The 14,693-nt window shown below is 34.3% G+C and overlaps 1 protein-coding gene across 3 annotated transcripts; it reads left to right on the top strand.

The window, feature by feature from the left end:
* The first annotated feature begins 740 nt into the window (after window positions 1-740).
* On the top strand, window positions 741-7,198 carry LOC133882045 (serine/arginine-rich splicing factor SC35-like). Of its 3 annotated transcripts, XR_009902623.1 has the most exons (10): window positions 741-995; window positions 1,124-1,202; window positions 1,513-1,592; window positions 1,718-1,784; window positions 2,385-2,444; window positions 4,790-5,017; window positions 5,123-5,306; window positions 5,402-5,529; window positions 5,944-6,149; window positions 6,280-6,953. XR_009902623.1 is itself a non-coding variant. In XM_062321137.1 (8 exons), the coding sequence occupies exons 1-8, from the start codon at window positions 920-922 to the stop codon at window positions 5,405-5,407; spliced, it is 780 nt and encodes a 259-aa protein (XP_062177121.1). In that variant the 5' UTR covers window positions 741-919; the 3' UTR covers window positions 5,408-5,698. The 3 variants fall into 3 exon arrangements, 1 of the variants encoding a protein (XP_062177121.1); XR_009902624.1 differs by lacking the exons at window positions 5,944-6,149; window positions 6,280-6,953 and adding an exon at window positions 6,965-7,198; XM_062321137.1 differs by lacking the exons at window positions 5,944-6,149; window positions 6,280-6,953 and having other exon boundaries at window positions 5,402-5,698.
* Window positions 7,199-14,693: the final 7,495 nt, after the last annotated feature.

The following is a 14,693-nucleotide window of genomic DNA, read 5'->3' on the forward strand; positions in this document are numbered from 1 at the left end:
CTCACCGGAGGGGCTTCCAACTGCACCCCCCGAACAACAATACGATCTGCAACGAGAAAAAAACCTCCAAAGGAGAAAAAACCACAAACAAAGACATAAAACTACATCTCAATCTCAAAAAAAGGACGAGACAAAACTACCTTCTCCTCTAAGGTGACAATGTCGCCCTAAGAGAGAAAATACCCTACCAATTTCTAAAAACAAATACCCAAAACACAATGGGAGAAGGGAAGCTCTCCACCTCAACACAAGAAGCTTTTGTCTCTTCGCTCTCTCTCTTTTTGGAAATTTGGAAATCACTTCGGTAAAAATAGACAAAACCTATCTGAGCTAAGAGTAAGATAACATTACAAGGTTTTGAACTTAAACTTTTGATAGGGTTACTTAAATAGCATAAACAAAATGAGAAGAAATATTATTAAAAAAATATGTACATTTTACCTGTTATTAAAAAAATGTGTAATTTTATATTCCAACATTTTATTTACTTTTTATTCTCTTAAAATTGATTTGACATGGTCTTTAGAAGAAAAAAACAGAAAAGAATTCATCATGATACACCAAATGCCGTGGGGAAAAAATTCATTATTTCTCAGATATTAAAAGATAGATGACATTTTTAAATATGTCCACAAAATCTGTCTTTCTTTATTTTATTTTATTTTATGAAATAGATAATAAATTTGTGCGAGAAATTATATAAGAAAAGGGAAAGGAAGACAAAATGGCAGCCATCGTAATTAAAGTGCCGAATCTCCAACAAATCTCAAATACACAAGCCAGACCACCCAAGGCTCTTCAAGAAAGTTCCTTCCTCAGCCATATTCCCCACCACAAACCCTAACCCAAATCCAAATCCAAATACAAATCCAAGCTTTTCTCGTCTCTCTCTCCCGCTCGCTCTCTCTCTGAGCCAAAAATGTCGCACTTCGGAAGGACAGGCCCTCCGGACATCGCAGACACCTATTCTCTCCTTGTCCTCAACATCACCTTTCGTAAGCCCTCTCTCTCTCTCTCTAGAAGATTCTTCTTATTGGAGGTTGTAGAAAAATCTGTGTTTATTGAGCGTTGTGTTGGATCTTGTCGTTGTTGTTAATGTTTGCCTGTTTGGGTGTGGATTTAGGTACGACTGCAGATGATCTATTCCCGTATTTTGATAAGTACGGCAAGGTCGTGGATATCTTTATCCCCAGGAATCGGAGGTACAGCTGCGCCTTTTCTTTTCTAATGTTCTGTTTGGCTGCGGGGAAAAATGGAGGAAAATAATTTTATTCATTTTTGTAGGTGTATTTTTATTTTTAAATTCGAAGGAAGTAATATTCCTATTGCGAGTAATGAATGTCTCTTATTCTACGTTCAAAAAAAAAAAAAAAAATTATTTTGTTAAATTTGTTTTTTGAAATTTTGTTTAGATGTTGCTAGACTATGGAGAGTTTAGCTTGTTTTTGACCTTTTGGCTTTTTTTTTTTTTTTTTTTTTTTGTGATTTTCTTCCATTTCTTTCGTGGTTTAGGACTGGTGACTCAAGGGGCTTTGCATTTGTGCGGTACAAATACGCTGATGAGGCACAGAAAGCAGTGGAAAGGCTAGATGGTATTCCCCTCTCTCTCAATGTTTATTCTTATGGAAAGCTGTGTTTTTTATATCATATCTCTTCAATATGGTAATTAATTGCTGGCTGCTTTGAACAATTTTGATTTTCACTTTTTCTTTATTAGGAAAAGTTGTTGATGGTCGAGAGATAACAGTTCAGTTTGCCAAATATGGGCCAAATGCAGAGCGGATGTAAGTTATAAAATTCTGCTTGAACCTGGTCTGCATTGTGTTATAATGGTGCAATTTTTGCGGGTGGTGTTTGTCATGGGGTTGATTTTCTAGTTACAAATTACATCATACCAGATATGTCAATGATATCAATATTATCTACCAAACCAACCTTTTGTTTATAGGACTATTATAGTTGCATTTCTAATAATGTTATCTGCTACTACTGATGCTATTTCTATAGAATTCTTAAATGAAGTTATTTTTCTTCAGTTTTGACCAAGTTCCTTAAAATCTTCTGGGGCAATGCCATTCCTTGGCCAAATGGGTGCATATAGGTTGAAGTATCAAGTTTGCATTGGTCATGGATGTTCTCCCTTCCTCCCCTCTGAATGTAGTAGTATTGTGATTAAGCTTATAACTTGTTTTCCTTAATTGAATTGCACACTTTGATTCAATATAACAATCGTTTGATTATTTTCTTGTAGATTATACTTGAATGTTGTTGTTGTTTTTTTTTTTTTTTTTTTTTTTTTTTAAATATTGCTTGTAGTTGTTGCACGTATATATCAGAATCCAGGATTTCTTTGATGTTGGGTCTTCTAATTGTTTGTGTTACAGTCAGAAAGGGAGGATTATTGAATCGTTCCCAAAGTCAAGAAGTCGCAGTCCTCGGAGAAGGTAACTTTTTGTTTCTTGTCTTTTTAGAGTACTTTTTGGTGCATACAGCATAGTTATTTTGGCTTCTGTATTTTTAAATCTCAATCTTCTGATAGCTGTAATGTTTGTAGCGAAGCTTAGTAGTGGTCAAATGACATGTTGGGGAGAAAAAGACAGCGTTTTGTATCTGTATTCTGGACTTATTAGTGTTTTGAGATGCATAGTAAAATGAATATTAATGTGTAAAGAGCATGGACTGTTACATTGTCGTATATTAGAGGCCGCCAATTGGGTGGAATGATCTCTTGAATAGATGATACTAAATGATCTTTTTACTATTTTTTTTTGGTGTGTCTAGCTTATCCAAGACATAAAATTCTGTTAGCGTATAGTAAGTCAGGCTGTATAGAATAACTGGGATTTGATGACCTTTTGTTTCCTTCTGCCAGGGAAAAGGCTGGGGGCTTAGATGCCATTCTGTTAGCGTATAGTAAGTCGGGATTTGTAGAATAACTGGGATTTGATGACATTTTGTTTCCTTCTGCCAGGGAAAAGGCTGGGCTTAGATGCCATTGGTGTTTGCCTGATAGATGTGTCTTTTCCTGGAAATTACCCCTTATAGCCTGACATGAATGTTGAAGATATGGGCTGTTTGAAAATCTATATTGTCTTATTGAGCATGTGAAATATGGATTTTACAGAGCTTAAAAACTCCCAATCATTTTTCTGTTTTTAAATCTGCCTCTCCATCCTTGTCATCACTCTGCTGTTCATTAAAAATCAATTTGTCATACTTATTGTGTACTTGGGTTGCGCTTTTTAATAAATTGCGTATACTTATAAAAAAAACAGTTTTTCTTAGATTTTCTATACTCTCAAGCCATAAATAGCTCCTCAAACCTACTAGATTCAATATTGTTAACCTCAACCAATTACAAGTGCTAATGCTGTGTTTGTTGTGATGTAAAATGATTTCTGAGAGAATATTTAGGGAAAATAACAAAATTTTCTTTGTTTGGTTGAGACCTTTAAGATAATATCAAACAAAATTTCAGTTTGGTTACTACAAAAAATATTTTTGTACTGCAATTGGAAATCAAACGCAAACCATAAAACTTACAAGAACCCATAAATTTGGGGGGGGGGGGGGGGGGGGGGGGGGCGCAAGGCGATGAGGCCAATCATGAAGGTTGGAGGGGATGGTAGGCAATGAGCAGAGGATCTGCCAAGGGAAGGAGGCGGCTGGGTTCTGCTGTTGGGGTTAGGGTTGGGACGGGTAGGAAAATGACAGCCAAGAAAGGGTGGGGGTGGGGGGGGGGGGGGGGGTTTGGCGCCGGGGGGCAGATAGGTTCCTATACAAAGGTGAGTGGTATTGTGGTTTGGGGAGAGGGGGCGGGGAGGAGACAAAGCTTTGAAAAATGTCTTACGCCTCTCAAGAGGCATAAACCATTTTTTTCCTTGTAGACAAATTTGCTGTTGACCTGGAAATCATGTGTTGACCAATGTTTTCCAGCCGCACCATAGATAAATGGAAAAAATGTTTTCCAGAAAACATTTTATTCCGAAACAGACACAGCCTAAGCCTCTTTCTCTACTAATCCAAACCCTAGATTCACTAGTTTGCTGACTGTAAAGCCTGCCATATAATATAATGTAGGCTGGTTTTCCAGATTTGTCCTCTGTCAACCATGGTTGGGAGTATGTGATCTTGTTTGAAATCCATACTGTGTTCATTTTCTTAATTAAATACAGCATATCTAGGTTCACAAAGACTTTGGTTGGCTTTTGATTGGCAGTAATTGATGGTCAACAATGTTTTTTGAAGTCATACTTTGAGACAGTTCCTACAAAATTAATGAGATGCCCAGCATGTTGCTGGAGCTTGGTTGATGAATAAGGCCATGTCTGAATATCGGTTAGCTGTATGACTTTTTCGCTGTTTATCTGCGTTTAAAGCCAATTTAGCACTCATGTTAATCTGTTGTGGTTGACTAGTTTTACATCTCCATTTGTTACTGCTTGCTTTTTAACCCCAAAGATGCTTCTATGGGGACTGGGAGTAGGAGTTGGACATTGGGAGTGGGTTTGGTAGCATTGCCATATATTTTGTTAGAACCCTTTGTTTTGTGGAATCTGTTTTTGCCAATCCGTCGGAATTCAGCTTAATTAGTTACGCTGATTTGTTTTCATCAATGAAATTTGTTTCCATCTTCATTGTGAAATCATCTCCAGCTGTTAGCATTGTGGTGCGTTTTTACCAGACTCTTCTTTTCTGGATGCAAGAAGGTTGATGTTGATTTTTTTAAGCTTATGTGACCTTGTGCTTCACAAGCAATTCTGTAAAAACTGGTTATTAATGTTTCCAGGTCCCGGGATGACTACAGAGATCGTGATTACAGGAGAAGAAGCCGCAGTCGAAGTTTTGATAGGTATGATCGTGACAGGTATGGGAGGGACAGGGATATTCGTCACCGGAGCAGGAGCCGTAGTGTGAGTCCTGATTACCATAAGGCCCGAGGAAGAGGCCGTTATGATGATGAGCGCCAAAGCCGAAGCCGAAGTCGAAGTCGAAGTCGGAGTCGATCAATCAATAGGTATAAACTATTTTTATTAATTCCTTAGTTTTAATTAATTATTGTTATTATTGTGGCGTGTTTTGCTTTCCTATACTATGCTAATATCATCTGTTTATGTCTCAGTGCATCACCTGCTCGGCATAGCCCTAGTCCTCGCAGAAGTCCTTCCCCACGTAGGTCTCGGTCTCTTAGGGATGAAAGTCCTGATAGGCGTAGCCGCGATAGACGGTCCCCAATTCCTCGTAGTGTTTCGCCTAGGGGTCGTCCTGCTGATTCTCGAAGCCAATCCCCTCGGAAGTCGGATGATGTGAGTCATCATTCTAACAGTTTGAAATAAATTATTGAACTTTTTTCAGTTAATGAATTTGGTGATCTAACTCTCTCCTGATTCCTTTTTCATAGGAATGATTGTTGCGGGTTTCATGGAAATTCATGGAGACATCTTGAGTGGTGTACTTGTGGCTGTTAAGCTAATATGAAGACTCTTGACCCCGTGCATGTTCTTATCAGAATGTTAAGTGCTAGTTTTGGTAGGACTGGACTTCTTTGGTGTTTAACTTTTTATCTTGGACCTAATCGTTGGGTGTGTGTAACTTACTATTCAAAAAAAAAAAAATGGACCCTTGTTGTTTGTAGGTTGTAGGTTGGTCATTTTCGTATTTGTGGACTTCATATTCTGTGGGTGGGTATTTCAGTTTCTATAGCGTTGTTTCTTAATATGGTTTGCTCTTTATATCTTTATACTGTTATACATTTGATTTTGTTGTTGCCTTTTTTGTCTGTCAATCCCTCCCATTTTAAGCATGTTTGGTTTGGTTTGTTTGTTTGGTTTTTTTTTTTTTTTTTTTTTTTTTTTTTTTTTTTTTTTTTTTTTTTTTTTTTTTTTTTTTTTTTTTTCTCTAGTTTCTCCTGATTCATCATGAGCTATTTATTGGGTTTTATAGTTATGTTCGGGAACAATGACTGGGGCTTGATAGGCAGATGTTGAATTATGGCCGTTGATGCTGTTCCTAAGTTGTAGATGGATGATCGTGATATTGATGCTGGTTGCAGCAGTATGCTGGTTATAGAAGTATGATTGTTTTAGCAGTATGCGGGTTGCTGGGGGCTATAATGTGTTAACTAATTTTCTCTGGATGATACATCTTTGGTAAGATTTATATAGCTCAGCTCTTTGTTTCTGAAAAGCCATGTATATCCTTCAGGATTTTGATTCTGAACTGATAATATAATCCTCTTTGGTCTTCGTCGCTGATGTTGAAAAAAATTGGTCCTAAAAGAGGTTCTAGTTGCTGTGATGGTTTAAAGACACAAGTTGAAGGTGTATTTACCTGTAGCTGATGCTGCAGATATGAGATGGACCCGTGATTCATTAACCGTGATGGGGATACTGAACATGAACTGCAAATTCTATATGTGAGCCCTTTAGTGCTGGTGTGAATTTTGCAGCCTGAATAATGAGACATGGTAGTAAGTTTATGATTAATAATTTGTTTAGGGTTATTAGAGTTCAACACTGTTTAACCCCAATCCTTTACGATTATAACTTCTGCTGCTTAATGTAGTGAGATGTTTTTAGCACATGGGTCCATGACTGTAGCTGTGAAGTGGTCGCTGATGCCTCTTCTGTTCTATTCTTGGTTCGTGATTTACTTTGAAGTATTAGAATAACCACTGCTACCTGGCTTGGTTTGGGTTGGCAATGATACCAGCCGTTGTGGCACTGCTTATGACTGCCTAGCCGTGTAGCTGGCTTGCGTCAATTCTTAAAGATCTGGTCTAATACAACATGCCTGACATTTCTGCTTTGTGCTGATGGATTTATATTATAGTTTTATGCTATGAAAATTGCCTCTATATTTGGTTTATTGTCTCGATTATTTTTGTTGTTGTTGGAGACTAGATAATTTTAACACAGGTGTTATGATAATGAAAACGATGACCTGTTACTTTCTTTCTCTTCAGGATCTTGATTGTGGTCCTTGTGGTTTTTCTTCATATGGGCCCTGATAATATCAAATGTCCTCTATTTAGGGGGAGCATGGCATTCTCCTCCATCGTTCATGCTAGATGTGTTGGTTCTGCTTGTATTTATCCAACTTTGCTACTTTGGTTGCCCTGCTTGTGCAATGCCGACATCTGATTATTGTTTGTGATTAATTTGAATTTAATTGACATGTGTGATTTGTTTGGCCTGAATATTTGTCATTTTGGAACATTTTATTTTCTTCCTTTTTCTTCACCCGGAAGGTACTTATGAATTAAGATGTTAGAAATATATCTCCCATTCTGTAGGGCACCTTATCTGCCAAGTACAATCGAGCATGCCAGGGATAAGTGGATTATCTTGGTGCAACGAGAATATTCATGCATTCACTGCAATAAACATACATCTACTTCCCAAGTGTTATTTGGTGTCTGGATCGCTATGATTTGAGAAGTGAAAAAGCCAGCTTTAATTTAATGTGTTTTATGTTGCAAGGAAAAGATTGGATATTGGCTAGTGTCCTTTTGTGAGGTGTAAAAGGGATGAGCAACAGATCCAAAACCCTCAACCCCCTTTCCCAAAACACAAGTACAGATTAAGAAATTTAAATATCTTTTGAATATTCATTGAAAAAAATGAAATCCTAATAACTTAAAAGAGGGGACAGGATTTGTGCAAAATGATCTGATTGCAAGTTGCACCTTAGTTATTGTTTAGTAGGGGTATACATGTAGGGTGGTAATTAACTGGAAATAATCACAACCGGATAATCGGGTACTTCGGTTGAGGTTAGGGTTTTAGAAGATTGATAATAGTAATAATCAAGGTTTATATATATTCCTGCAGTTTGAGCCAAATGACCAGACATATTTGTCCCTAATTGACGGGTATGTGAGTGCAGAAAAATAATTTAGTGTTTCGATGCTCTGGATCTGGAATGAGGTTAAACGAAAAGTTCCAACTGATGGATGAAGGGAATCAGATTTGATAACAACTTTGGTTGATGCATTCCTTTATGCTTTGGTTAAGGGAGGCTTCTTTGGTCTAGTGATGCAAGTAGTGGAGAAAACTTAGGAGATGAAGATCTTTGTGGTTAAGTGGAGGTACAAGCAAGCATTTATGGCGACCCATAAAAAGCTCAAAGTGACAAAATTGAGGAGGGACTTTAGAGAAATGGAAGCACTTACTGCTTTTAAGAATTGGGCTGGTCTGAATACATGAACTCTAACGGTGCCAATTGTTTATGTTGTCATTTTGAGCCTTGCTTAGCAACCAATTTTTGTGGAAGTTTAGGCGAGGAACTTGAAAAGTGGGTTGCATCCAAAAACTGGATTTGTTTGCCAAGCAACAGATATTCCTAATAGTATCGGACTAGGATCCTCTATAATTATTTGTTCAAATTTAAGAAGATTCAGGTAGGTAATTGTGAGAGATCACTTATGGGAGTCACCTGACTAAATAAAAATTGGAATCTCCATCCACTTATTCAGTCAGGTGGGTCCTCATAAATAGTCTCTCATAATCACATGCCCGAATTCTCTCAAATTTGGGCGAATAATTGTAGAGGATCCTGATCCTGATCCAATAGTATCAGACCATCTAGTATCTATTATAATGAGCTAAATTATGATTTTTTACTGGTAATTGGTGGTGTAAAGTCCGAAAAAGTTTCAATTTTATTTTCCTCATTTATGTGGATGGTTGCTTTGGGTAAATTTTCCCTTATGTTGACGATTTAGAGAAAGATGAATAATCAGCCCCTTTAATGGTCTTGAAAAGTCTTCATTGAGATCTAAGCTGTTTTCTTGCATTCTTTGATTGAATCGAGACTTATTGGTTGGGTTTTTTAGGGAAGCAGAAAAAACCGTCTAATATATCTTAAGGGATTTAGAAAATGCTGAGATCTATAAACTTTGAAAACTCTATCATGATATTTGGTGTTTTTAATTATTCATATATGGAACATTTTAATTCATTTTCAGCAAGCTTTTCAAGCTCTTCTTGTTGTCACTTTTAGTTTCTCCAGCGGAGGAAGTGACTGACCGTTTTAGGTCTTTAAATTTATCAACGTTGTTGCTGTAGCCGCGCTAAGAATTATCGGCAACATTGACCGAATCAACGGAGCTCCTTTTGGCTATCAAGAAGGGATTTACTTTATGATTTGCTCTAACCCTTTTTCCAATAAATTTGCTTAATGCCCACTTGAATTTGGAGTTGCAACTCATGTATTATTTTGTTGTTGTAGAATACCGTTATTCAACGGTTTCTCAACAGTCAACACTGCCACCGAGTAAGTTTTCATGTGAGTTGTTTATGGCTACAGGAGAAGTACCCGCCTTTTTGCCAGCTTTCACTACTTTTCGGTTGTTTGATTTACGCCTAATTACTATTAAATAAAACAACAGTCACCAATATCAGTTAATCTAATACGTACATATGGTAATTAAGTAGGTTGATGTGTGGTAAATGTTTGCCACCACAAAGCTTTAGGTGTTATTCAATACATTAGGGCATGGAAATTTGTATTATTATTATTATTATTATTATTATTATTATATATAAAGAACTTATAAAAAGCGATACGGAGTGATTTGTTAGTTAATTCTTGAATACCATATATAATCTCCTATGGCCTCTGCCACTTGGTCTGTTATAAATTAATGTTAGATTGTAATATTATAAGTATGGTTAAATGGCTTAATTAGTAGTTACACGAGGGCCGGCGTTCGAAACATGTCTTTTGTATTTAAAAGATTTTAAGAGCAAAATGCGATTACGAGCGTAAAGTGATGAAGAGAAACACCATATCCACTAGGCTAACTGCCCCTTTTGGATAGTTTGGAACCGATAAAATATTAATTAATATTGTAAATGTTGTCAGTTACATAAATTGAAAAGTTTTAACTTTTCACATGTGCCTCTTCAATATTTATAAATATAACATTCTTCTACCGATTTTATATTCAATTTTTCATTTCTCAATTTTAGTAGTTCACAAGTGAAATAGTATGAATTTGCCAAAATTGCTATATGTAGACTTTATAAGCTTTGTTGAATCCTGGAAGCGATTTGCTAGCAACCTATTAACGTCGTGTTTCAATCCTAGCCTTTTGTTTCAGGTTTTTTTGTTCTTTCTTATATAATATGTTTTGAGTAATGATTCAATGCCACCTAAAAATACAACTTTTCATCACCTTTCCTATGCGGTAAGGTGATCCTCCACTACTTTTTGAGTTTTTTTATTTGTTAAAAATAAATTAAGGTGGTGAAAAATTGTATATTTAGGTGGTAGTGAATCATTACTCATATGTTTGAAAAGAAAAATCCCTCTTAATCTTCACAAGCATCGAGGACGTATATCTCATTTTTTATTTTTGAGAGAAAGAGATAAGTGATTGATCGGTGCATAGGGTTTGTATAGATTATGTGTTGTTTGAATAAAAGAGGGTTTTTTTTTTTAAATTTTTTTAATAGATGAATGCAAGTGGGTTTGGTATTCTTGTGAAAGTCGGCTTGAAAAAAAAATGAATAGAATGGGAGAGAGAGAGAGAGTTGTAAGTCAATCCTTGGAAACCATAAATATCATGTTCTATGATGGTTGGCTTTAATAATTATATCATGGTTTTTAACTAATCAAGCAAAAGCTTCATGCTTTGAAGAGCCTATTTAATATTGACTAAGATCTAATCTCCTCAGAAAAACCGATTATGGGTCGGATTAGGATCATTCATTAATGCATAACGGTTAAATATTTGAAAAGAATGATAAATACGCATCAACAGAGGAAAAGGCCAATGGAAGAATAAAACAAATATAAATGCTATTTAGTATTCTCACATTCTTTTCCTATTCTTATTTTTTTAAAATTAACAGTCAGATTTGTAGGATCCACATAGGTGAATATGTTGGTCCAACAAATTCAATAATTAATTTTCAAAAGATATGAGAATGAAAAAAAAGGGGAGGAGATAACACTAAATAGCATTACCTTATACCCGTTAAGAGGCCTAAGCCAATTTTCTTTTTATTTTTCAGCCACACCAAACATTGGAAAAAAAAAAAAAAAACAACATTTTATACTAAAACAAACATGACTCATATTGCAACACATGCTTCACAAATTCATAATAAGAAACAATAATAATATAAGCTAAAACAAGCAACAAAATGCTACCCATCCTTGTACTCTTTCAATCGATATTATCAATTAATGGGTCACCAATCACCATAATCATTGTCAAACATCCAAGAGTATTCTCACCTTAGTGGGCCATGTGTTCAGCGGCCCAATGAGGAAGTGGATCAAGGATCCAACATCCCCTATTATAACCTTAGAACACTATTACTTATAAAAAAATAAAATTAAAAATTAAAAATTATATACTTTTCACATGCAGAGTCACATGTCACTATTAAAAGTTGGTTAGTTTGTAAGAATTTTCGATATATAACCTTAGAACACTATTACTTATAAAAAAAAGTATTAAAAAATATATATTTTTCAAATGCAAGAGACACATGTCACTATTAAAAGTTGGTTAGTTTATAAGAATTTTCGATACATAACGTTAGAACACTATTACTTATAAAAAAATACAAAAAAATATGTACTTTTCACATGCAAGAAACACATGTCACTATTAAAAATTAGTTAGTTTCTAAGAATTTTCGATATTTCTATTAAAAAAAAAAAAAAAAAAACCTTGCACTAGTAGTAAATATCCTATAAGTGGTTCCCTTTCCTAAATATTTGAAAAATGTAAGAAAAATTATAAAAAAAAATTACATACAATAGTTTCCTTACAGGTTTCCTAACCATTGGGAAGCACTATAGCATTCCATTATTATAATCATAAACTCGATTTTCTTTCCTCTCACCTCTTTTAAAATGAAAGAAAAAAAAAAGTAAATGTATATAAAAAAAAAAAATTTAATGGTTCAGGAAAAAATTAAGGGAAGTTGTTATAGAGTATTTTTAAATAAGGGAGAAAAAGTAGTTTTGTTTCTTATTTTATTTTTTTTTTAAAAAAAATAATTAATTGAATCTCTCGTGCTAGTGCTTTAGAACACTATTGACTATCTAATAAAACTCAATTGCCCTCCAGGAATTTTTGCAACTATTTGACATCATAGTCAAGTCTAAAGAAAAAGGAGGCGTATATCAGAAAATTAACATGCAAACCATCATTACTAAGAGAGACAAAGGGTCATTAGGGTTTGATTTAAAAAATCAAGATTAAAAAATAAGAATTTTAATACGTGTTAATTAAAAATGTAATTTACTAAAAGTACGCGTTTTTAAAAATGCACCCACTTACATGTGATTTGAAACTACAAATTTAAATTATAATTTTTAAAAATTCATTTTCAAACTATACATTTTACTTTTGAAAATCACCATTAGATCTATGAGGCTCATATGAAAAATCTATTTGAACCCCACAAATTCAATAGTAATTTTTAAAAATAAAAAATAAATAAAATTAAACAAAAAAAAAAAAAAAAAAAAGAGACAGAACGAGAAAATGAATGATTTCTCTAATTATTGTGGGCTGCGGAGCTGTGGTCAAAAGGCAAGCTTCAAAATCAAGAGAAGCTTCTAAGAAACTGCTAATTAAACTTAGTCTTCCCCGTGGTCTCCAAGCATTTGGACTAACTCTCATCTCTAATACACCATTATTAATATAATTAAAATAATAATATGCTCTACTTGGTCTTCTCCTTCCTCTACAAGCCAATCCAACCCTTATATATATATATATATATATATATATATATATATATATATATATATATATCACTATCTTCCTTCATTTTCAATACCTCAACCTCGTTTATCAGCTAATTAAGGGTCTTTGATCACCAAGTCAAAAGGTTTAATTCGTTTCAACAGAAGGATCGAAGAGACATCATGGCTTGTTTCTCAACCATCTTCAGCCGTTTCAAGACGTGCTTCTCGTCGCCTCCGGTCTCCGGTGATATTGTGGGAGGGTCGGATTCCCGCATGAAAGAATGTTCTTCAGAGAAATCTAAATGCAAATCAAAATCTTCAAAAGCTCCGATTGTAGTATCCTACTTCCCAGTTAATTCAAATGTCTCCCGCTTATAGTAATTTGTATATCATGATTCATGACAGAGCTAGCGAGCTCGCCCATGCACTTCTCTCTCATTACATTCTTGTCCCAAATTTTCAGAATTAGGACAAAAAAATTCAGGAGGTTCGGCTAATTTGATGTGGCCACGTTTGCCTAGAAATGTTTGGTAATTTCAGCGATGACGTTGCAATATATATTTATTTGATTTTTGTCAAAAAAGTAATTATGTATTTTGAAGTGGATTAGCGCGCATTCAATAGATATCTTCTTAGGGTGCGTTTGAGATTGCGATGTCATAGACAAAATGTGCGATTTTAAATCAAATCGTAGAAAATGAATCGTTTGGGAATTGTGATTTGAAAATGCAAAATTTTAAATGATAACCTACGATTTTAAAAGTCAAACTGCGATTTTGCCAAACGCTTAACTGCGTTTTTAAAATTCACCTTTTCAAATCAAACATTTTAAAATCGCTCTTTTCAAATCACACTTTTGAAATCGCAAACCTAAACGGATCCTAAGGCTTGCCTATATTTACAATTTTGAGCGTCAAATTAAAAGTGGAGAGAATAGCGTGCACAAAAAAAAAAAAAAAAAAAAAAAAAAAAAAAAAAATTGGAATCCATTTGGAAATAGAGAGCATTCTCTTAAGAGCACTTCCAATGGATTATCTATTTGCAACTTTAAGTTAGAATAGATAACAAAAGTGTTAAAAAGAGACTCCATCGGCTTATGTATTTCAACTCTATAATAGATTTTTCTTAATTCCATAAATAGTGCAACTCTACAAGTAGAATTCACTTATCTTTTTTTTTTCTTTTTTTTTTCTTTTTTTTTTCTTTTTCTTTTTCTTTTTCTTTTTCTTCACCTTTTCCGCTTTTTCTTTTTCCTTTTTCTTTCATGACCCCACGTCCTTCATTTTTTTCTTCTTCCTTTATTGTGTATAAAGTAGTGGAGTAATCAAGCGGGACCCACATAGAAAAAATATACTATAATGAAAAAAATTAATAAAAAATAATATAGAGTTAAGAATAAATAATCGGATGTATAGTACATTTTAAAACTCATTAGCTAAACTAGATAAAATAGATTTTGATTAGTTATTCTAAATTGAGATATACATAAGCTATTGAGAATGCACTTAAAAAACCTGGGCTGAAATATTTTTGATAAATGAATAATAAGAAGTCCAAAGGCTACAATTCCTAATTATAAGGACTCCTATTACAAATAAAACTCCTAAACATTCCTAATGAATTTGTTAGGACAAAAATACTCTTTAAAAATCAAAATCATATTGTTATAATTGCCTATCTAAATGAGTAATGCAACTCTCCGTACCTATTTTATATTGATTGACGTAACATATTTTTAAGTAGTTTCTCATGTCAGTCACTCAATAAAAAAATTAAAAAAATAAAATGTCACTAGAAATTTATCACATCAACCGATGTAAAATGAATGTAAAGAATAATTTTAATCTATTCAAATCGAAAGCAATTCAAACACCACATACAATTAGGAGACTAATTAAGATCCCATGTAATTGAAATGTTCTAATTGCAATGCAATTTAAGCATTCCACATAAAAAGGACTGTGAGTCCACCTACT

This window comes from Alnus glutinosa, chromosome 11, assembly GCF_958979055.1.
Source record: "Alnus glutinosa chromosome 11, dhAlnGlut1.1, whole genome shotgun sequence".
Lineage (NCBI taxonomy): Eukaryota > Viridiplantae > Streptophyta > Magnoliopsida > Fagales > Betulaceae > Alnus > Alnus glutinosa.